This window comes from Temnothorax americanus, unplaced genomic scaffold (assembly GCF_048541705.1).
Source record: "Temnothorax americanus isolate GAGA-0224 unplaced genomic scaffold, ASM4854170v1 Scaffold17, whole genome shotgun sequence".
NCBI lineage: Eukaryota > Metazoa > Arthropoda > Insecta > Hymenoptera > Formicidae > Temnothorax > Temnothorax americanus.
This window is the reverse complement of record NW_027509307.1, coordinates 2455092-2478937: the sequence shown is the minus strand read 5'-3', so window position 1 is coordinate 2478937 and position 23846 is coordinate 2455092. Positions and strand designations below refer to the sequence as shown.

Sequence of the window (23846 nt, the reverse complement as noted above, 5' to 3'; positions counted from 1 at the left end):
CCTGTAAATGCTTTTTTTATCCCCGGAACTAATTACCATTTAGCATTTTTAATCCCGCGAAAAAACGCATTCTGGGCTCTCGTTCGTCCCCCTCTCGCCGGGCGGAAGTTCGTTCCCAAGCGCTTAAAAGCGTACGTTGTTAGCGCCATTCAGCCACGCTGCACGAAACTCGTTTCTTTCTCGGGAAGCAGCTCGTATTTTTCTGGAAATTTCACCGAGAAACGGACGGTTCTCAACATCCTGCGCCTTTTTTTCTTCATTTTTCCATTCCTCCCCTCTCCTTCCTTCCTCCTTCCCTCTCACCCTTCGTCTCTCTTTCTCTTGCTCTCTCTCTCTCTCTCTCTCTCTCTCTCTCTCTCTCTCTCTCTCTCTTTCTCTCTCTTACTCTCTCTCTTTCATTCGCATCTCGTTGCACAGATACTTTGCTCGCTGGAATTTCAGGAAGCGAACGTTGATATAGATACCTACCTTGGCGAAGGAGCGAAGAAATTGAAGAAAAGCTTAAGGGTCGGGGGTTTCACCACAAGCTCAGCAGCCGACTCGGTGTAGCCAATTATTGCGGATTTATAACCGAGCACCTGATTCGGTCTCGAGAAAAGTTGGCGCGTTTCCGAATCGTAATTTGCAAGCCATAACTCGGCTTGGGAGAACTCACTGGGAAAGTGGAACGCATACGAATAACGCTCTCTCAAGCTTTCCGATGTAAAAATAATGATGATAATTCTACTAGCTACTACTAACAAATACGTACTACACGCATCCATTTTTCCAAAAATCAAATTACAAATTTTTAAATTACAAATATCAAGTTGAAAAATTTCATGAATACCATTATAAGATTAGTCTATGATCTTTTATGATACACAAAAAATGTATCAGATAGTTATTTTGAAAAAATAAGCCTAACTATATATTTTAAAGCTATCATCGGAACTGTCGTACAATATATCGAAAGAGAGGAATTCATGTAATTCTTAAATTAACGAATCATTTTTTGATTCAACGAGTTTGTAATCGGGCTGCGATGCAGGCTGTAAACAGTTCTTTTATCTTCCACATTTTAATCACGGATAAGCTTATCCGGATTTGTCAATTTTCTAAAGTACAATGGACAGGGGGAATACGTCGACCTAGATTTCCTAAACACTTCGCGCAAGTTGTCGCACGTATAGCGGCCGCGCACATCGACACGGTGAATATACATCGATTCCTACCGCCTGTATCTCTTCCTCTCGCTTTGGCAGGACGGCGGAGACGCGTTCAATCGAAGCTTTGATGTATAAATTGCAGCTTTCTCGTTTTCGATCCTTCCCCCGTCCAACTTTCTACTCCCTTTACCAGCATGATTCTGAGGAGGGTGTCTCGGCATCTATCTATCACTTCCGCTTTTCTTTTCCTCGCAGACAATCGTTCTCGAACACTCTCTACCCCTTTTTTTTTATTTTTCGCATTCTCAATCTATACTCCTCTTTTCTCTAACATAGTTTCTACGAGTTAAGATTGTTACAGACGCGATTGTATATTTTAAACATTTGCGCGCACTTTCGAGATATCGCGTATACAACAACTGAAAAATTATGAGACAAACGTGACATTTCACGAGTCAGCTAAACAGTTTGCTCTAGCTGCCAATCTGCCTCGTCGATGTGATCTTTTTAATTCACTTGTTCTTATTTCACCAATTGCTTCGAAAGATAATACACATATCGATCTCCCTCTATTCTAACCATTCAACCCTACGACATCCCGGATCCGATTAATAAAAGGAATGGATCGCGAATTGAGGACCGGTCTCTGCCGGTGCAAGGCCACTACGGCTTAGTAATTTAATCAGCTAAAACTAACATCAGCTCTGTTTCCCCAACCCTCCTCGCGTTCCTTCCTCTCCGCTTCCTTCTTCACCCCTACCACCACCCTCTTCTTACCTCCGCAACCGACCAGCCCCAAGATGATTTAATTTGCTAAAATGGTGCGCATATCTCTAGGAACTTGTTGGAAACTCGGGTCACGACACGAAACAAAATAATTCCAAGCGGTATATATGTTTGTTTTATATTAGCATGATGGAATTGACAATTTTTGCGTTTCATTTACAGATTAATAACGTTTATGTTTAAAAAACACAACATTTTAACATTCTTTAAACTATTGCTTTTCTTCAGAAATTAATAGAGTTGCGATGTATGCAAGAAGTAAAACCATTTTATTTCGTTTCTCTCAAATTATGATTCATACTATGTGATTATGCCTAAGGCTTAGTTTAACTGTTGAAAATTGCTCACATCCGTCCAGTTATTTTGTCCACATACTCTCCCTAACTTTTACGGCACGGTCATTTCTCTACATGTCGTGACATTTCCGTAGGTGTGAAACATACCTTTCATGAAGGTGTCGCAGCCTAAAAGTTACCCTCGAACGAACATAAAAGGACTTATCGCGCTCGTGATCGCTTACGGTGTATTTGCGTTTGCACGAAGGTTGTGATCCTTCTTTGCGCCTTATCGGCGAGTCGGGATCTACGGTCCTGGGTGCAGGATCACAACACGTGGTTCGCGGGTCGCGCGCAGAGTTCGCCACGTGGCGCAGATAACAGGATGGGACAGCCGCGCGGCGGCGGTGTGTCTGCTTTCCCGGAGGGGTAAGAATCAACCCCCCGGAAAATTAAGTGCTTGTAGCCGAGATGATAACACCCCCCCGTCCACGTGCGCGCGTCGCCACGACGATTTCGCACGAGTCCCAACACGTAAAAGCGGCGAAAGGAGGCTGACACGCAAGAGTTGCTTGGCAATGAGACAATTGGCATGCTTTTCTAAATTACTATCTGATTTTTTACACGAGAGATATACTATGCGTTTATATTTTAACTAATTTGATTTGGATATTTGACATCTAGATCGAAAAGAAGAAAAAAATGCTTTGTCCTTTTCGATATTACAATAATTATTTTAAGAATTTATATGGAAAGATATTTAATAATAATATTGCGTGTTAAAAGAAATTTGAAAAACCCCCAATTATAATTAAAACGATATATCAATTCTTACTGATATAAGTGATATATGTATACTTATATACAAAAAATTATTTGGGACGTTTTATATTGGATTAATTAGAAACAGAGATCGTACTTACTTGTTTTGTCGCGGAGTCTATAAGCCTAACGTAGATATCCTGCACTTGTCTGACACCTGAAATAAATAAAATATCAAATTATCAGAGATTTATAAACCACCTTTTCTTTGTAAATACGTCTTAAAAAATATATTAGTTATTTCGAATAAATTAATAACAAGTCAAATTAATACTATCGTTATGCAGTTTGCTTCGTTCGCGTATCTCGATAAAAAGCCTCATTAAGTAAAGAAGCGATCCGCGCAGGAATTTGCAACGCTCACGAGAGAAATACGACGAATACGGAAACGTGTCCAAATTCTGCCAAGCATACCGATACCGAAAGGATATATTTAAGAAAAAGTTGCATATTAAGGAGTATTTAAAGTCGATGGCGATACAAAGCGGCTCGTTCTTGTGCCTCGAGATGCGTATGCACAATCATCCTTCTTCTTTATCCCGTCGCGTTCTTGATCTCGCTTTGGAACACCGAATACCGGCTCTCCGCTGCGCGTATCGTAATGCAACGATCCACGATAGGAAACGAAACGCACGTACGTGTAAATACGTTAATTATGCCCTTGTTCCTTCGAAATACAAATTCGAACCTGAAGAAATCGTCCGACATTCATGCGCGATACGCTTTAAGGTAAACGCCATTTCCAATTTGAGAAGACCAAAGACGTTTTCGTCTTAATTGCCGTATACGTATGGTAAAAATTAAAAGAATATATTCAAATCTGCAATTTTTTGTTTCTTCCATTTCATAGCTGTCAGAAAACGCGTCTGTGCCTCGCGGAAAAAAATATATTACATATCGGCATGCATTATTATCGCGCCCTATCAGAATCGTAAGCACTGTTCGCTGCGCGCGTTCTCGGCGTTGCAAGTTTTCGAAACTGTTCCTTCCTTCCTGGGGGAGCAGCGGGTAATCCTGGGGTGTATTTCGGACAGACACCCCCGTGGCTTCCGGCTTCGCGTGCCCGGTAAGCCAAGTAATCCCGACATAAGACTCCCAGACCCGGCGAGCGCCCAGGCCCGGGCTCACGCCGCATAACGTTATTGCGGATTACGATACTCTGCTCGAAACTAGCTCACAAATTACCTCGAGAAACCGTCGCGGCTTTACCGGAAGTTACGTACGCAGTCGACCGGTTTACCGTATCCGTGGCCATGTCAGGATTTGCAAATACGGGTCGACGCTAAACTGACCGAATAACTGCTATGAGCTTCCGCCGGAATATTTGGTTTTCTCCGTTACAGAAGTTCTAATCGATAACGATCCAATACGAAAATAGATAATGATTATGCTTCATTTTTTTACATACTGTAGATTATAATAAGAAAATTTCATTGTCAGATAAATTACGGTTCGTGTGATATTTCTTAAGAATCTATAAAACGTTTATGCTCTCTTTGGTTACAAAAAATTGTACATGACGCAAATTCAAATCTATAAGTACTTCGAATTAAATTTCACAAAATAATGTCACTTACACTTGAAAAAATTTTAAAAGATTAACATTTCTTTTTTATAATTAATTACATGCCTTGCAGCGTTTACCGCGTTAATTCCTAGAAACCTATAATGAAGTTAATTGAAGTTAGAAGTGAAAAAGAGAAACGCGATCTTTTCTTTGTAAATCGATTCATTTTGTATCGGTTAAGGGACATGAAATGTAATTATGAACGCGAGGAATGCCGCGCGTCAACCTTATCGCCAGCGGCGCGGCAATTCGAAGCGACGACGATAAAGGGAAGAGATGAAAAACATAGTGCATAAGAAAGAAGACTCGCGTGTCATGTCCCGCTGAGCGGAGGCAAATAAGTCTAGATCAGTCGGCATTAGCATAACTAGGCGACCAGGTTCGAAGGGGGGAGGAGGAGAGGGGGCAAAAACGATCTCTCGAAAAAGCCGACACCGCCCATTCTATCGTTCTGATCGGCAATCCTTGATCAGCGGCGCTTTTATTATGCACCGCGATATTCCGTCGGCTCTGCACAGCCTCTCACATGTATTTCGTCTCCGTCTCTATTCTACCGAGTATACGTGTTGTATGTACCTATTGCGTACTTTCCTTATCGCGCGTGTGTGCGACGAATGGCTCGAGAAACGTGTGCAAGAAAAGGGTCGACGCAGGCGGAGGAAGGTGGAGAAGTGGAAAGAGGATGAAGAGGAAACGGAGCACGCGAAGATGCAGGAGGAATGAGCGATGACAAAAAGGAGTACGACCCGATATGGGCGAGAGCCCGTCGTCACTCAGACGGCAGGGAGAGAACGCTCCTTATTTATTATTTAATTACAGATTTATTGCCTGGTCGAGCGATCGGTGACGCCACGACGTGTACAGGAACACCTGATGTGGATCTGCCACTGCAGTAGTATAACGGCGGGCTCGGAGAGAGGAGAGAGAAAGAGAGAGAGAGAGAGACGGGGCAACGTGCACCAATTTGTCTCCAGGGCATAACAGTCGCGCACGCGTGAGCGCGCGGCAAAGTATTTCGTGCATGAAACTTTTATAAACGGCGATACGACACGACAGTTCGATCTACGGCGCATAAATCAAAGTCGAGTTAATGTACCGATCGGCTGTAAAGGATATAACTAGCGATGTAACACTCGCGTACGACAATGTGTAAACTCCGTTACACACACATCGTCGTATTTATTAACTAATACTTCTTTTTCTTTAAGGATAATTTGTTTCAAAATTTCTTTTACAACGTCAGCAATGCGTTTATATCTTAACGTTCGATAAAATGTTGACTATTTCTTTTTCTATTTAGATATATGGTCCTGGTCCTTATTTGATATAAGAGAAGAGAGCTTTCATTTCTTAAGTAAAAATTTAAACAAAAATTTAATTTGCAAATGTATAAAAATGTAAATTAAATTTTTTAATTTTGTTAAGAGAAAGCAACGTGATTAAAATCGCACAACTTCAATTCTAAAAGAATTACCGGCAAAAGATGCGTTTTTTCAGTTAGATTTAGAAGCAGAATGCATAGTTTACGATTTATCAAATTCAAATGTTGCTTCGATTGCTTATGTTTTTCCAGATAAGCCTGTTTCATGTGATCGTGCGATCAGAATTCTGATACGCAAAGCCACCAGCTGCAGGCGACAAGACGCAGACATCGGATGGCATCGCGTTCAAGAGAAAGTATGGATAAAATTACATGACGATAAGGACAGGCAAGGACACAAGTATTCTCTCGTAGAGCGGACGAAGGCGTTGAGGCAGAAAACCAGAATATGGCAAAAGAAGGCGCGAGAGAGACAAAGAACACGGTTGACGGTGCCGAGAGGTGCGCGTTGGTATTCTTTAGTTTGCAACAGTTAGTTGCTTCTTGTTCGCGATGTTGGCGACACGTTTTAGTGCCCATAGATGGGAGCGCGGTCCCTCAGTCAAGCCGGTCAACGTAAAAATCTTGCATTGATTGATCGAGCCCCGGCAATGGAGACGGAGGGAAGCACCGTAATACGAGCCCCGGAAAAAAAAGAAGGATAGAAAAGGGCAAAGAAGAAGGAAAGGGTTGGTTTCGTAGCAGGGACGGAAGGGAACTGATGGTTAAGACGAGGGATAAAGAGACGACCGCGGTTTGTTGACGTTACTCGTGACATACATGGAACGAAAAACTATCGGGCCGAGAGCCTGCGTACAGCGCCTTGCGGTTTTTTTTTTATGTGTTCATAATTCGAGCGCGTTTTTGGGGGGTCTGCTGGTCGGACCACCTTCAAAACGTTTGCTTCTTCTGCTCTCTTTCCCCGTCGTTCCTCATCCCTCTTTGCGCCCCGTCTCCGTGCGCTTCTTAAAGACGGAAGATGGACCCTTTTTGCCACGCCTGGGCCAGCGACGTAAAATATGTCTCTGTTGCGCCCGGGCCTCGAAAGTCCCTGGGCTTTTTAGCGGCCTTAAGAGACCGGGTGTCCGCGTGGAATGTCGATGGCCCGTCATCATCGCTACGGATGGGGCTATTACGTGCCCCACTGCCTGGGCACACGAATACAGATCGATTCGAGACTCTATCCGATCGTCTTATGAATGTAATTGGGAATACTCATTTCACGTACACACACATGCACACACGTAATTTCATTGAAATAGATACTGAATACTCGAAAAAAACAAAAAAAAATTATTAAATCAACTAGAATTTGCTGATAATTGAAATTAATGTACGCGCGACGTTTAAGTAATCTATAATTGCTTTAATTATTTAATTAAAGAAAGGGATTGAATTATTCAAGTAAGGGAAGGAATTAAATTTTTGTTACTTACCATTAGAGTAAAGCAGATGTAGACTGTACTGAATACCATTGTTCGTCTTTTGACCTTCAGACTCCTGCAACAAGAGACAAGATATCTATATACGTCTGATCACAATGAGTAAGTTACACATCGTTTAAAATCGATTATACTATTAAGTTACCAACAACTTCTATCTATTTGACACGAAGAGCCTACGGTAGCTATTGTTCGAACGCGCTGTCTCTCGCGCGTTCTTCGCACTCTATTCTATTTTAATTAAGTGCACCGTGACGCAACGCCTGTGTGTTGCCCCGGCCTGTTCCACCTCACGCTAATTATTAATTTCTTGATGCGCCGGTAAGAGCCATGCCATTACGTATGGCGTGCGATGCATAATTATCATCCTGCCCCGTTGACGAGTCATGCGTGCACTGTGCCATATGCCGCGACCACGGTAATGCATTTTCAACTACCTACCCCCGGAACATCATGGTCGGTGGTACACCCACGACCGCCCCCTCCGTCCCACGACTACGACTTTTAGTTGTGTAACATGACCTTTCGACTCGAGGATAAACGTTGGCAGCCCGATCGATTCTACGTCAAATTAACGTAATTACGGGCATAAATGTGTGGCAAAACTTCGTTGGCTCATTTTGTTGTTCTATCGTATATGCAAATGATATTTTACACGATTATTTGCAATTTCCCTGGTAGGTTAAATTAATTTTTCGTATATTTCATATGGTTTTCACGACTAAATAATTAACATAATTTGATCACCGCTATTTTACGGTCGGGTGCATTCGACAGATGTTATAACAGAACAGAGATTCTTAATGTAAGATTATATTCGACCAAATCAATTATCGTGAAGAAAACAAAGTCCAATTAGCTAATTACAAATAATAAAAGCTATAAAAAGTAGTAATTTTTAAGTATATATAAAATCTGTGTGTAAGAATACGTTATATTGTATAATAAAATATATGTAATACTTTTTTGAGAATACTAAATAATGTAATTGATAAAATATATGAAATGAAAAAAATTTATATCATACACGTTTATGTTTTTCTATTTACGTTTGTCGTAAAATGGACAATCTCATACTCTTGAAGGGTCTTATTTCTCAAGCCTGACTGTCTCGCTCCATTTCGATGAGTACGAGTTCCACAGAAGATATCAAGATTATGGCTTATCAGCTTAAGCACGAGAATAGTCGACGCGAATAAGAAAACCGCATAAATCCATCGCAAGATTTCTCCGCGAATGAACGGGAAGTGATCATTTTTCTAACGGAATAACCTCCCTCCATCCACATCCCGCGCTCGCTTCATCGGATAATCGGCCCTGCTTCGCCGATCGACGTCCGACCGGCGACGTCTTTCTTCCCTTTTTTCCGTCGCGCGTGCGCGCGCGCGCAGTCCGAGCGTACGCATTAAGCTCTCTCTCCTGTCGTCGACGTTCGTCGCGACCATTAATCTCTAAATTCGTCCGACGCACGAGGGACGTTAATCAGTGTATACGCGGATAGGTCGAGCTATTCGCTTTCTCTCTCTCCCTTTCTTTCTATTTCTTCGTCTGCTCTGACTACTTTATAATTAAACACGAACAAAAAGCGAATGGAACCGGGAGACGCTATGTATTTACCTATAGCGTCCATTTCCCCAGAATGGTGCGTAGCATCAAGCGTGGCGTCGTATCGAGCTTAGTGAGACTCAACTCGCATGCATGCTTCTGTGTTGCTATTATTGCGATATAAGCGTTTTAACACCATTTATGCGCAAACTTTATATACCGATTTTGATATATATTTTTATTCTAGATGAATAAAGATGAAATTATTGACTTAACTCTTATGAATTAATTTTAGAACGTTATTAATTATTGAACGCTGAATAATGACCGATATCTTTAATGAAATTTTAAATATACGTCATATTTCTATTGTCGTTGCTTTGATATAATTTGTAACTATTGAAATTTTTCACAATTAGAACAGAATCATTAAGATGCAGTAACACGTGCAAATATTTCTACGTTATATTTATAACAGAATACGATAATTTCGATTAAGACCAGCAATGGGCCAGAAGAGGAGGATGCGTGGATCGAGGTACAAACTCGACACGGGGTTGATGCATATCCGCGGTGCATGACCCTAATTAATAGGGAGGCCACGCAATGCAACTGTTCCGACAACGTGAATTATGCATGTATTATATAAGGTCGGGATAGGAGGATGAGAGAGGAATGAGCGAAACCAAGCGGAACGTTATATAGATTCACGAAAAGATGGAGGGACAGACATTGAAAAGACGCCAAGTGAGATGCTAATATTCATCACGATGTGAATAATTAAACGGACGCGTTTGCGCATTATGTATAAAACTTGATATAGCTGAATTATCGCGCGCAATCTAATTCAATTAAGTTAAATTCGACATTACGTTAAAGTTGAGAGTTAAATATGCATTGCGTCAAATTATAGATCAGATGCCCATTGGAAATCGCTGAGAAGTAAATATAAAATTTTGAGTTCAATATTTATTACATAAATATTGAAAGTATTAGTCAGATTAAAATAGATTACGATTATTTTATCGTATTATATATTAATATTGAAGAGTCATTAATCATTTTCTCTTATTACGCAGGCACGCTACAAATTATTGATGAAGCGATCGATTCGCCTGCAAACTTCGCAACTTTCCGAGTCGCAGATCGCGAGTCACTCCGCACCTTACATTCTTGAATCTACGACGTTACATCCTACACCGCGATCTAACTGTATGTCTTCCTGTGTCGAATTAGCCGACGATTTATGGCGGATAGATTTATTAGGGGGTGTACCTCGTTACCCCGGGGCGTAGAAGTAGAGAAAGGGGAAGGCGGAGGAGTGAGAGGGAGCGGCGGGAGAGGGAGAGGGAGGAGGGGAAAGAAAGACAGAGAGAGACGTCCGACAGAACATCGTCGTTGCACGAAGCGAGGCTCGCTAGAATTCTAGAGGTTACGGACGGAATTACGTTTCGATAATTTATACGCCCGTGGACCTTGGTCCTCGTCCTCGTGCCGTGCATCTAGATTTCCGCCGTTTGTTTGGCGTGTATCGTGTGTGCCTTGCGCCACACACGATATGTACACGGCACATCGTGTATTTACGTAGATCCGATCGATCGATCCGCGATCGTAAAGCGCCATAAAGCGCACCGGTGTGGTACACCGGTTCTTATGCGCGTACATACCGAAGATGTGTTATACCTGTGCAAATCCGCATTCATTTTATCCGGCGCGCGGTCTCCCAACGTAACCGATTTCTCTTGCGCAAGAATGGACGCTGCGTCGCGCACGGCACGGCGGTAGTTAACTTTTCCTTAAACAGCTATACTAATTGACCAATAGAAAGTGGAGCTCTAACGATGACCGAGCGCTGACAATCGCGTACCGTTTGAGTTTGAGAGCACTCTTTCGGGGTCGCGATCGTTCCTCGCGATAATTCTATCAGCGCAACTTAGATTCACAGCTGTCGACGGTTTCTATCGGTGATGAGATATCGCGTTATTCGACGCCGATTCGGAAAGTATAATAGAATTATTCAGCAGCTGTCAGTTAATTTCTGTATTAGAATCACCACAATTTATGCGATTTAATTGCCGTGTCCTTACATTTTATCTATATTCTTTGGTGCAATTATAACTATGTTAATTTATAAAATAATTCTATTGATGACCAAACAATTGTTCAAACGCGATCTTTATAATAATACTGCACCCTCCGTGAGCTGCCATTATGACTGACAGCTGTGATATCCAGAACAATAAAATTGAACGTAAAAGAAATAACTCCGTCACGTTTTCATAACCGTGAAGTGATAGGTCTTAAAGGCATACGAGAATAATGGCCTTTTTCTATTGTATATTTTGTACGTTAACGCGTCGTGCGATAAAGTGTATAAGCATGACAGAATTCATTTTACTGCCGTATAATTAGTTGCAGACTGTATCATCGGCAATTACGGTAATTTCTCGTGGAAGCCTCGATATTTCGCGCACGAGTGCCCGGTTAACAAACGCCCGGCAGAATGTAATCTCCAATCGAAGGTACGGCGAACGCGTGGGTGGAAGGCGGCTCGAAGGGCGCTCTTTATTATTCGTAGGTCATTCGCTTCGCGTGACCATTCCCGTGATCCTGGATCGCGCCCGTCCATTTCTCACGCGGGGCCGATGGATTTTCGCCTGTCCAGCTAATTGCCGGAAAAGAGGCGCCGCGCTATGGATTCTATACGGATCATCGATACGCGTATACGCGCGTACACGCGTAGGCGTTGCTGTTTAATATTTGACGCCGGCCCCGATGGAAACGGCAATTATCGAGATAAGCGCGCGCTCGCACGATATTCCCCCGGCGTCATAAAGGGCCTCCTCTCCTCCTTTTTTTTTCTATCCGGTCTCCCCGGAGAGTGGCGGTTAGCGCGAAGCATTGAAATTCCGAACTTAATCATCCGCTATCGTCGCTCATTTTCACCGGCAAACGCAAACTCGGCCGCGTTCATTCGCGCCCACCATTCTTTAACTTCGCGCGCCGTTTTCGAAAGAGAAATGTCTCGACGCGATCGGGTTTTCCGAGTTTGCGGTCGTTTCTTGCGACGACGTTATGTTTTAGGACGGTAACTTGCATCGTGATCATAGCGTTGGTGGATCAATCGGCTCGGATTGGTTCGAAAATTCTAAGAACGATTGCGAGGAATGTAATAGTAGAAATCATTACCTGATCCTTCTCGACGAAGCCCATGAACGACGTCCTCTCAATCTCGATCGGTTGGCCGTGTCGATCGTAAAGGGCGATCACGAAATGGAAAAAATTGCTCTTCCTCAGATTACTCGGCGGTTGTTTCTCGAAATGTGCCCGGCCCACGCCAACCCTATAATCAATTAGATATCGCATTTTAGAGAATCGTCCATTAACTGTATTACTTTCATTGCCTATATAAACATATTATTGTACTAATTAATGTAATAATATACTTCCAAAATTGAAATACTTGGAAATGAAATTAATATCGAATAATTTACAACACTGATTTTATCTTTTATCATTGCAGTAAATATGACTGTTTACGACTTACAATTAGTAAATCTCTTACACCTATCAATTTATACGCATAGTACAAAGATAACAGTTATTTTTATTTTAACAAGTGCAAATAATCTTTGAATTTCGGCGGAATGTTAAACGACATTCTCTCGCCGGAATCAGAGAGGTGTATCAGTCCATGCACTCCTTGGATGTAATAAGAATGCCCGAACCGGCGCGGCGTAGAGGTAAAGACAAACGAGGTCGACCGTGGGGAAGCGCGCAGGTGGTCTCGACGCCTTAAAATCCTATTAAGGTCTCATGTGCCGAGATTAGGCCGCTGGACTCCAATGCCATCTTTGAGTAATGGCACGGAAAGTCCCCTTTTCGAGCTTCGCATAACCCGGCGCGCGTTGATCTCAGATTCGAATTGATCTTGTAAAACTCTTTTTCATCATTACTGTTATTTCTTCATGTCACATCGTGTTAATAATTAGAGAATACATTAGAATAATTATTCTATATATTATCTGATTATCTCAGAATTTTATAAATCTCTAAATATAGATATAACTATATATTCACGTTATTACTATAGTATGTTTTTCTTCTCAGTGATATAGAAAAATATGGATTTTGTCAAATTTCTTACAAATTCCAGCGGCAAATCTCTATCAAATATAATTAACATAATTGTAATGTATTGTATACAATAAACGACTTTTAAATTTACCGTATAACGTATATTGTACTCGGCTGTTAAAAATCACCGCCGAGAAATCGCATTATCGGCGCTGGTATGTGCGATCGTGCCGTCGCGAAACGATAAAACCATCGCACGACTGCACAGAGCCGCGTGCACGGCCATCAGGGCGGACCCTCGGAGCGGAAAACTGAATCGACTGGACCGAAAATGAATAGCGGCAGTTTTGCAGCACATTTGCGAAATAAATGATGGTATCGGCGGTGCGTTTGTCACGCCAGGTGGTGGGATGCCGAGCCGCCGGCAGGTAGGGGGGAGGGAGGAAGGGAGGGGAGTGGAAGCACAGGGTCGGCAAGGGGTCGGTTGCAAGGGGTTGCAACGCGGGCGGCTTTCGGGAACGAACGAGGGACGGCGGATCGCGCGGCGGAGGACCGAGGGAGGACGCGCTGGGAGAGGAAGGGTAGTGATGTACTGCCCGTGTCGATAATTATCGGTGGCTGATTAACCGGTCGCCGGTTCGCGCCCCATAACTCTCGACGTCCGATTATTTTGCCCCGTTTGCCATGCACCAATTCCTATATAACGCGTAGGCACGTTCTGCCGCACCGTTATATTATCACCCAAAATTCACTGCTGCACACCACCGCACCACGCCTTTCCGAGGATTGCGGAAAACCGCGCATATACGCGCGCAGTCGTATCGCGCTAATATGACAATAATGCGTATGTGGTTATCAGTGTCTACAACCTCACATCCAAATTACTTTAGAAGGAAAACAGTTTTATTAGGTTTAAATAACACTTGATTATTATATATTAATTGGATTTCCACGCCTTTCTAATCCATTTTAAAATTAAAATTAAAATTTTTGAATTTCAGAACAGATTCATGACTTTCAAAAGCGTGAAATCCAATCAGTATAATATATATTATAATGTAATATATTATATAATATTATGTTACATAATATATTAAAATATATATTATATATCTACATATACCTTTTTTTTTTAAATGGCATAGAATGGCACAAATTGTAAAAAAATTAAAATTTATAATAATGCAAACATAATTTTCTATACTTTAATCCTTAATATTGAAAATAACTAAATAAAAATGACACATCCGAGAAAAGCGGCATATAAAAGTTGCGTGAGCAAAAAATTTGCAATTAGTCAATTTTATCACAAACTTATTGTTAGTATGTTGCGGAGTGAAAATAATCCATATATATTATATTTTTATTAATATTCCTCTTTTATAAACGGCTATATACTTTTCATACAGTTCTTCATTTCCTGAATTGCACGATCCTCAGCGTTCATGAGTTATGTTTCACAGATACATGCGGATAACGCGCGGTGCGCTTTATGCGCTTATGTTGACGACCGTGTCGCTCATCCTACCGACCGATGCCGAGGTGATAATTACGGGCTCCATTCGCGTTTACTGTATTCGTGCGTGCAATTTGCCACGTGCGCGCTTTCGGTCTCGCAGATAACGCAGCTCGTTCCGGCACCTGGCGAATCATTCGACTCTCCGCCACCGCTAATCCACCGCGCGATCCATTCTTTCACATTCGGTTAAAGTGCCCGTGCAGTTTTGATTTGATTCCGATTGGATTCCGATCGATCCCGATAATGGTATCGGGTTAAAACGCGACGTGCATTCAAATGCGCGAATAAAGATATGAAATGTAGAGGAATTCCACGATTCCTAATGGCGCGTTTTCGATCACGGGAATAATTGTCACAGCATTGCGGGACCGTCGCGCATATCGCGCAATTATACGGCGAATAAAAAGCGACGCATATACGCGCGCGGTTTACGAACGTTACCCGTGCGGGTAGATGAAGTTACAGAGAAAATCGCGCTTCGTATCGCGTTAGACAATTGCGACGGAACTTTTTCATTTCTGCGTGAAATCTGTGCCATCACATTCTCGTATCCCGTAACGACGTATTCGACATTTAAACGATGACGAGGCTGCACGATCTCCGACACGTTTGGAGAAGCAACGGATTGCCGGACAAGCCGATCGATACCTATACTTTATACACAAGAGATGCGACCTATGCCATTTGTGCGCCATGCATTAAGGACGAAATATATGCGGATAATACGAATCCACCGATATGGTTACGAATTCACGGATAAAGCAATCGTAGAGAATTACAATATAAATCCGCGGGTAATACGCACCGTCGGGCGTTAGTTATTGCGAGTTACCCGAAGCGCGCTCTGTTTACGCTCGCGCCCAACGCGCGATTCATAATGCGCGCGGAGATAATGAGCAATTTGTAATATATCCGAATGTAATTTGCTACCAGGGCGCGTTACTGCGAACGTTGTTCAATTTAGCGCCGTGTTTCACCGTACCTTTTGCTGCATAAAAATCTATTAGTCATTAACACGCTGGTAATATGCATACACTTCGCAAATAATTCGCAAGAGAATTCGCAAGAGAATGGTAATAAATAATTTTCAGATATTTTATATAATTTATGTTATATTAAAACATGTTGACTCTTACGTGGTACATTAAACGTTAAATTAGCTTTACAGTCGTCTTTAAATTATGACAGACGTGATATTTAATTTTAGGGACCATGCAGGATTAATATTTTTATAGAACGCAAACAGTGTGTATATCTAATAATAAAGTTCACGTACTACAATGCGTTGTCGCCGAGATTTTGTTGAAGCGACTACAGTTTCAAAGATCGATAGCAATTTTTCTCTCTCTCTCTAGTCTCTCTTTCACGCTCTTTTTCCTTTGTCTGTTATTCATACAAAAGGTCATCGTTTTTCGCTGCGCGACAGCCCCTTCCCTCGAGTGCGATGGTTTACTGCTTCATTAGGTGGATAACTTTTTTAGGGGTTTTTAAAAAGCGCGAGAGTTTATGCCTGTGCTTCGCGAGAGTTTTAAAACAGTTTCGCACACCCTCCCTCCTAGTTGATCTCGGTGTAACGCAGTTGTGTGGTACAACTGTTCTTAGTAGCGGAAAACGAAACTTTCCAGCTCGAGTTTCCATGAAGGCGAAAGTTGACGTTTAACATTTTGCGACTCTTAAACTCCTGTAAAACAATTATCCAGACTGCCGCAACATTGATTCAATTAAATTTGACAAACGTTTATATTCCGATAATTTTGCATTCGATAGCGATCATCAATCGCGTAATAATAACTCGAGTCGCGACGGGTTCTTCCATCAATAGTCACATCATGGTTACATGATGATGTTTAATGATTCTCAATTTGTAGAAATATACAATTTTCTAAAGCTTTTAATTCGTAAGTCTTCTAAAACATTATATCATAATTTGCGTTTGGTGAAATCTTTCAATAAGCAGCGTTTTTTTATTTTTCTTCAGCTTTAATAAAATTCTTCAAGTTTTGATTTTTCAAATGTCGAGCAAAAATATTTATCTATTTTGCAGAGAGATCAGTTTCGATAGTCTGAAGGAGAAACGATTGGATAAACGAGAAAGAAAGTACGGGGAAAGCAGGGAAAGTCCGGGACAAAGCGATGAGCAAAAGGCGCTAAAATTCTCAATTACATTAACTCGATTCCAGTCGGTCCCCGTGTCACGGTGCTTGGAAGAAGGGATTAGTTAGAGAGCCGCTATTGGATTAGTAAATCCGTCGGCTCATCCGATTTACGTTCTCCAATTCTTCTAGACAAGTATCTTTATTATTGTCGCATCATTAAAATTCTGACGTTGCAATAAAGCACGGTTCATTGTTTATTATTGTTCGAACATAGGTACACACGATGATTCGAAACGGTAAAAATATAAAGCAAAAATTTGTGAGATGAGAGTCACAATTGTAGTCGCGCCGACAAAGAACACCATCAGTCTTTATTATAGTTATTATAGTATAATTTATTTGACATGTCCTGTGTGTGGCGAGAAAAATGTTAAAAAAGGAAAAAAAATCCGCTTTGGAATAGCTTACACACACAAGCTGCTTATCCCTTCTTTTAGTAAAGACACGATTACCTGTTCCTTTGACAAATTTATAATTTGCATATTTATGCAAAGTCAATTTTTCTTGCGTATATACAATACTAAAAATTATTACAATTTTAATGGATATCGTATGATTAACGTTGTTACGCAGGGATATAGCTCGCCGTGCGATCCGACGGCAAATACTATGTCAGCAGCACAAACATATTTCTACAGTTCATATTAACCCTTTGAGTGCCAAGCTGATCTCGGTAGTGAACTTAATAAATCTCATATATTATTTTAATATTTTATTACTTTTTCAATATCTTAACAATATTTATATTATTTCTTTGATATCTTAAGTATTTAAAATAAAATCGAGTAAATAAGACCATCACTCACAAATGGATGACGGGGTCTTTGCGGAAACGCATCACCCGGATATGGGTGACATTCAAAGTGTTAAGATCCTTTTTTAACATATCATTTTTCTCGCCGCAGGACATGTCAGTAATGTCTAAATTACCTTAGATTAATTTATCATTAATACAATTAATCGACTGTGATTGATTAATTTTCTTACGGCCTTACAATAATGACTAAAACATTTTTACGTGCAATGGCTTTTACTGTCACGTTTTACAAAAAAACTGTTGCTAATAAAAAATGTCATTCTTCGTCGGCGCGATTACAATTGTAACTTTCATCTCACAAAAACAAATTTTTGCTTTATATTTTTAAACATTCCGTTTCAAATCATCGTGTACCTGTCTTTGAACAATAAATATATTTTTGCATTTTAATGTTATCACGTTTCTTGTATTTAATTAATTGTTTGAATAGATTAAAAACTAAAACTCAGCGCGATAATTTTCATTCTATACATTCTGTAAATGTTATGTTTTGGTCAAGCAAATGAGATAAAATCATGTATAATGTGATTTTAAATATGTTTTTATATATTTTAAAATATAAATATCATTAAAATATAGACGCGACGTGATAGTAAGAAAATTTTTTCACTCAATTATAAATATATTCTGCTTCGTCGATTAGCAGAAATAATGTCGCATAAAATGTTTTTCTCTTTTATTGTTATTTTTAAATCGTTCTTCATTGCATAGAAATAGATAAATTATGAGATGTCATATTATGTTGTATAGTTTCAAGAAATAATCCAATTTACGTTCAGACGTATTATACTACGTAAAACTTTCTTGCAATGACACGACTACAAATATATCTTCAATAAAAATGAATTGATTGTTACGCCAATGATAAAATTGAATAAAGTGATTATTAAAACAAGATATTCCTCTGACAACATATATAAATGTTATCTACTGCATTTCCGTCGACAGATACAATCTCATATCTCGATCACTCTTCATTTCTTGTCAAATGTGAAGATTACAGCATTTTTATGTACTCACGTTCCGTTATCGGCGAGCGCGGGCTGCGGCCAAGCACGTGGCACAGGTTCCTCCTTCAGTATCTGCCTCATATCTTGAGGCGCGAAAACCAACGGCGCCCGCGGATGATGATGGGGCGGCGGGGGCGGCGGTGCCACACTCGCGCTGTACAGCTTACGTCCCCAGTGGCCGTCGAGCTCGACGGGACTTCCGCCCCCTGTGGTGGCCCCGGTACCACCCCCTCCGAGTCCGAGCCATGGTGACCCCCCAGCACCCACGATTGTGGAGCTGGGCAGGAGACTGCTCCACTCGTCGGACCGCGTGGTGAGGCCGTACGGACTCTCTTGGGGCAACAGGCTTCCTCCTTCGGGTTGCCAATCTTTGCAGAAACCTTCGTCGCCCCCTCGTTCGCCCCTTCGCGTCTCCGCGGGAGACTCCACCGGTTGTCTCTCCGTCAGAACGGGTACGCCCGGTGCCACGTTTCTTTAGGAATGCGCATGAATCATTATCACTGGAACGTTAGCGGCCGGCGGCCCGTGGCGGTGCATGAAAACGTCCGCTCACCACTGACGGTGTCGCGTCTTTCCGGACTGCACCGTCAAGCCGGGCGCACCGACCGCGTGCCGGTGCACATGCGTCCGAACGTGCGTGCCACGAGTTCGCGATACGAGTTCGCGCACTAAGGGCCACGTTGGTCAGATGTCTCACAACGCACTGTTCTCACTCGCTCGCGCAGAATTTCGTGTCCCTTGTCCTTCGTCGGTCCGCGTTCGCGGTTCTTTATCACTGACGTATCACTCTCTATACGACGCGACGGATGTTCGTAGACCTCGTGAGGGATGTCATCGGCTGTCCCTTGAACGCTTTGCCAAAGATGCCCGTCTTCGAAATCGTTCTACGATCCCCGTACCAGATGATGATGCCTGAGACACGAAAGTGTGTAGCGAAAGTGGTAATCTGAGCACTTGCCGGTAGCACCCTGGTGCGTATTATCGTCGCCGCCAAAATGTTGCAAACGTGTCTCGTGACCAGCAGAGAGGTCCTTCGAGGTCCCTAGTCGCACGTTGCTTCCCGTTACGGTGCCGCTTGTCGAATGTGTCAGGGCCGGCACAAGCGGCGTGCCAGCAGGTCCCAGTGGGGTCGGGTCTGGAGAATCGTGGTGGGCGCGGCCACGAGTGATATCGCGCATCGACCAGCCCGTCTGGTAGGTCTTGCCCATTTTCCACCGTGCGCCAATCCACTGCGAGTCGCGCGACCAATGGATGAAGCTGCCCATACCCATATCGACGCCCATCTGGGACACCAAGGACTGTGGCGCCCTGGCGGCAACATCAAGAGACTATCATTCCGGCGCGAGCCGCTCACGAATAAGGTCCATGCTGTGATGCTCCTTTCCTTTGGCTAAAAGTTAAAGGGATAAATATTTCAAAACTGTTGCAAAAGTTGAATTTCTGTTTTTTAGATAAGTACCTTTCACGATGTATATCATAGTTATCATAATTATTGATTATCATAATTCTGTTTTTAATGCGTTGTTTGTTTTTGTTAAATCTTTGTAAAATGAGTAAAAAATATGTATTTATTATCAGTATGTTGGAATTTATTTCAATAGGTTGAGATTAGTATTTTTTGTATCTATTTTGTTCAATTTTTGCTGCTGCTTTATTTTAAAACGCGATTATCTATTGATGAATCATGCATGCTAAAATACATTTTATTCTACTCTAGATTTAATATGTTACAGATTTTATTAAAATTTATCTCAGGATAAATCTGTGATCTTTTTTTTTTTAATCTACTGAATCGATAGTGGCCCCCGTTATTAATTGGACATACTATATTTCTTCATCGCTTTTTCAATCTACTGTTAAATTGATTTGAATACAAACTAGTCAATTAAATCGTATCTCATATGTTATTTTCACACTTTTATTCTTTATGGTAAAGATTTCTTCATTTTTTAGTTTAATCAAATCGTGATTGGTATCTTTCGTAAGAAAATCTACATATACTTATCATTACTTAATTGTTTTCATATTTAAAAAACGTCTTAATATACAATACAAATATATTCTGAATAACAAATGTTGAATTATCAACACAAAACGCTTCATGTGTTTCCAGAAATATTTTTAGTTTTATTACAATTTATATTTTAACTTAGTTTTATTTTAGAAAAATTGAGCTTTACGTAAAACTATAAGATTCATTTTATATAAATTATAAAAACATTGAGCGTTACCAGGTAATCGAGTATATAAATCTTAGCTCGAGTGGCAGTTGGGTCGAAAAAGTAATTATAGAATTTGTTTGAATAAATTTATGTGATGGAGGGAATAAAGGCAATCGCGAAGTTAGAAGGGAAAGAAAAAAGAAGAGACTTGCAGTGTTTCGCAATCTTCTTACTAGTACAAGATTGCGAAGAAAATCTAATTCTTCTCGTGATTTCATTCAAACGACGTACGTTGGAGAGCCACTGCTTCAAGAGTATGGGGCCTATCAAGTGGAGATAATGTGTTCTGTGCCGGGTAATTTGGCTCTCCTCCCTTCTTTCCACTTCAACCGTCTTGAATCTACTTCTTTGACTGTTTTGCATTTGCAAGCGTTTCTGAATATATTGTTGCTAAATGTCGTGCTATTAACTAAACACGATCGTAGGCAATCCAGTATATCAATATTAATATTTTAAATGGTATGTTATAAAATATATTTATATGTATTTGCGTTTGAAGAAATGTTAGAACATTCAAACTAAATTGAAATGTTCATCTATATGTTAGTAATGTACTAATTGTGAAATCAAATTTAGCAGTGAGTAATCGTTGAAACTGCTTAACCTACACCCATCGCGTACGAAAAGTGTCAAGGGTCGCCGATTAATGTTTATCACATGGCAAGATAATGAAGCTTAATGAGGGTCTGCAAGGCATCATTACGAAACACTCGACATGCGCGCGTGCCAAACCGGTTTCAATCTCCTTTTTTCTGTGACTCGTCTTCTCTTTCAGTGTCGTGATTCATGAGATCCCTCTCGGCTGCCCAACGGCCTGTAACATTGCCACCTTATGGCAATGACGCGGCTCCGGGAGTATGAGAAGCTATTTAGAAATGGAGGTGCTACTTTTTGCTACGTTATGCTTCGGTCCTTATATAAGAAGAAAGATTTCAGTTCGCAATGATAAATTATTTCGAAAGAGCGGACTGTTGAAATTAAATCTACGAAATTTTACGTGTTTCTCTGAATAGAAGCGTTCTTTATGCTTTATAAGTTTCCATTATTTTGCATTATTCTGCATTCATTTATCATTTAATAGAAACGTGACAAAGTAAAACCGGAAAAAAACGCACATTGCGATAAATTTTATGTAGACACTCCTTAAATATTCCAGTAATCCAATAGCAAGCGGTGTCGACGTACCTAAATGTCCCAATGATGTCAAATGAACATCACCGCACCGACCAAATCCAATTACCAATTGGGAGGGTTGTACGACTCAGTATTGCTACGGTTTGCGTAGGTATACCCTGCACTAGCTAGCTTACCTTTTAAGCCTATTATTATTCGGCTATGATAATATTTCGATTCTGGTTTTCTTGTTTGTTCCGCAGAACTCGTCCCTACATACGTCAGCTTAAGGGGTCGCGCCTACGGATAAAACTGTCAAACGGATTTTCGATTTAGTTACCTAGCTCGATAGTCTGTGTATATTAGATATAGTTAAGAAACCTTCATTGATGTGCATTGAAATATATGCATCGATGAAAAAAATGTTGCACTATGGATAAAAAAAATTCGGTATAAAAAATTAAAAACAGATAATAATATATATGTGTGTGAAATAATAAACATATAATAAATTATTTTTATCTACTAAAGAAACTGTGTATTATCTAATAATCGTTTCTTCATCTATCTCACAGACATAGTACGTAATTCTCTTTATTAAAGCAACCAACAAAATATTGCTTTCGTAAAGTTAAGATAATAATAAATGCATCATTTATTTTCGGGAAAGTTTTAAGAACGCTTGCTGTTCTACCTGTGAACGTGCATTGTGCAGGTGCTGTCAGCAAAAATGTGAATTTTGCGCGTTCAGGTCGAATATGAGTCTGCAAAATCTAAAATAGGCGGGCGTGTTGAATAGAGAACCGCACTTGCCCTACGGTAATAGTATCCGTGCACCCTACGGCTGGTGAAGTATCAAGGTACTGCTAGTATGCAATGGTACATCATGGGATGGTAAAAAGGGTCGGAGAGACCTCGACATATGTGACGCTCATATGGGGTGGCATCCCTCAGCTTCGCGAATTCGGAACATGTGTGCGGGGTAGAAGTGTCTAGAATTCTATGATAAAGTGTGTGTTTGCACTTGCACTTGCGATTCGTGAAGTGGTCTTCTGATTATTTTCGCCTGCGCTAAATCGAGACGTCCCCCCACTTGTCAATCGTCCGGACTGTAAGTATTCGCCAAAAAATATCATGCTAAATTGACAAAAGAAAGGAGATGCAAGCTCTTCTGTTGCGTAGCGTTCTTTTTTGGTGTTACTCAAACAAAATACTATTTAAAATGATTATTCCAGAATAATTTGTCACGCTACAGTTTTCAAGCGCAATTATTCAAGTAATTTTCATAAGAAAATAAATTATTTCCTTTATCAAAAACTTCTCATCTCTCATTCAAACAAGAACAGCCGTTCGATTAGCAATCTTGAGACAAATCTAAGTCGCGAGAAAAAGAGAAAGAGAGAGACGCCGTCTCTCGGGATCACGCGTTTCGCAAAAAGACGACGCTAAAAACCACGATAGCACGTCCCGCATTGTATTCGCCCGCGCTTCCTCGAGTTCAGCATTTGGTATATGACAATACACGCTGATCAGCGCATCGATGCGTGATTATAATGATAATGCCGCCTCCTGTTTCGCAGGGGGGTGAGCGCGGGTGTGCGCCCGGCGGCCCCCTAAGGGGAGCTCGAGTTTTTCGGGTAAAGTTTTTCCTACGCAGATGCGCCATCGGACGGGGCTATTTATTAGCGCGGCCACATCCTCTGTTCGTGTGCTCCAATTCAAAAGGGCTTGGACAACAGGTTGCCGCGTCAACGTCATTAGCCGTTGCGTTTTTGTTCCTGGCCCATTGGGGGTTTACCTCTATGCCGATAAGAGGCACGCCGGTCGTTAATCCTTTCCTCGACGAGATAAGCTGTAAGGCGTGATTTCGAGCGGAAAACGACCGTCGCCTTTACCGTCGCGTCCGCAGAACGGATTTTCGGAGCTAACCGGGGAGGATTTTTATTACATTTTCATTCCGCGTAGAAAATTGCTCGCATCGGGCGGA

At 41.2% G+C, this 23846-nt stretch overlaps 1 protein-coding gene across 1 annotated transcript in view; it reads right to left on the bottom strand.

Moving 5' to 3' along the window:
- Kn (EBF transcription factor knot) overlaps window positions 1–23846 on the bottom strand; it is a 128018-nt gene that overhangs the window by 56260 nt on the left and 47912 nt on the right. The window contains exons 11-14 of the mRNA XM_077403208.1: window positions 18535–19914; window positions 12135–12288; window positions 7395–7458; window positions 3133–3188 (exon numbers count right to left, since the gene is read on the bottom strand). Coding sequence (XP_077259334.1) covers window positions 3133–3188; window positions 7395–7458; window positions 12135–12288; window positions 18535–18605 — 345 coding nt within the window. The 5' untranslated portion in view covers window positions 18606–19914. The remainder of the gene's footprint in view (window positions 1–3132; window positions 3189–7394; window positions 7459–12134; window positions 12289–18534; window positions 19915–23846) is intronic.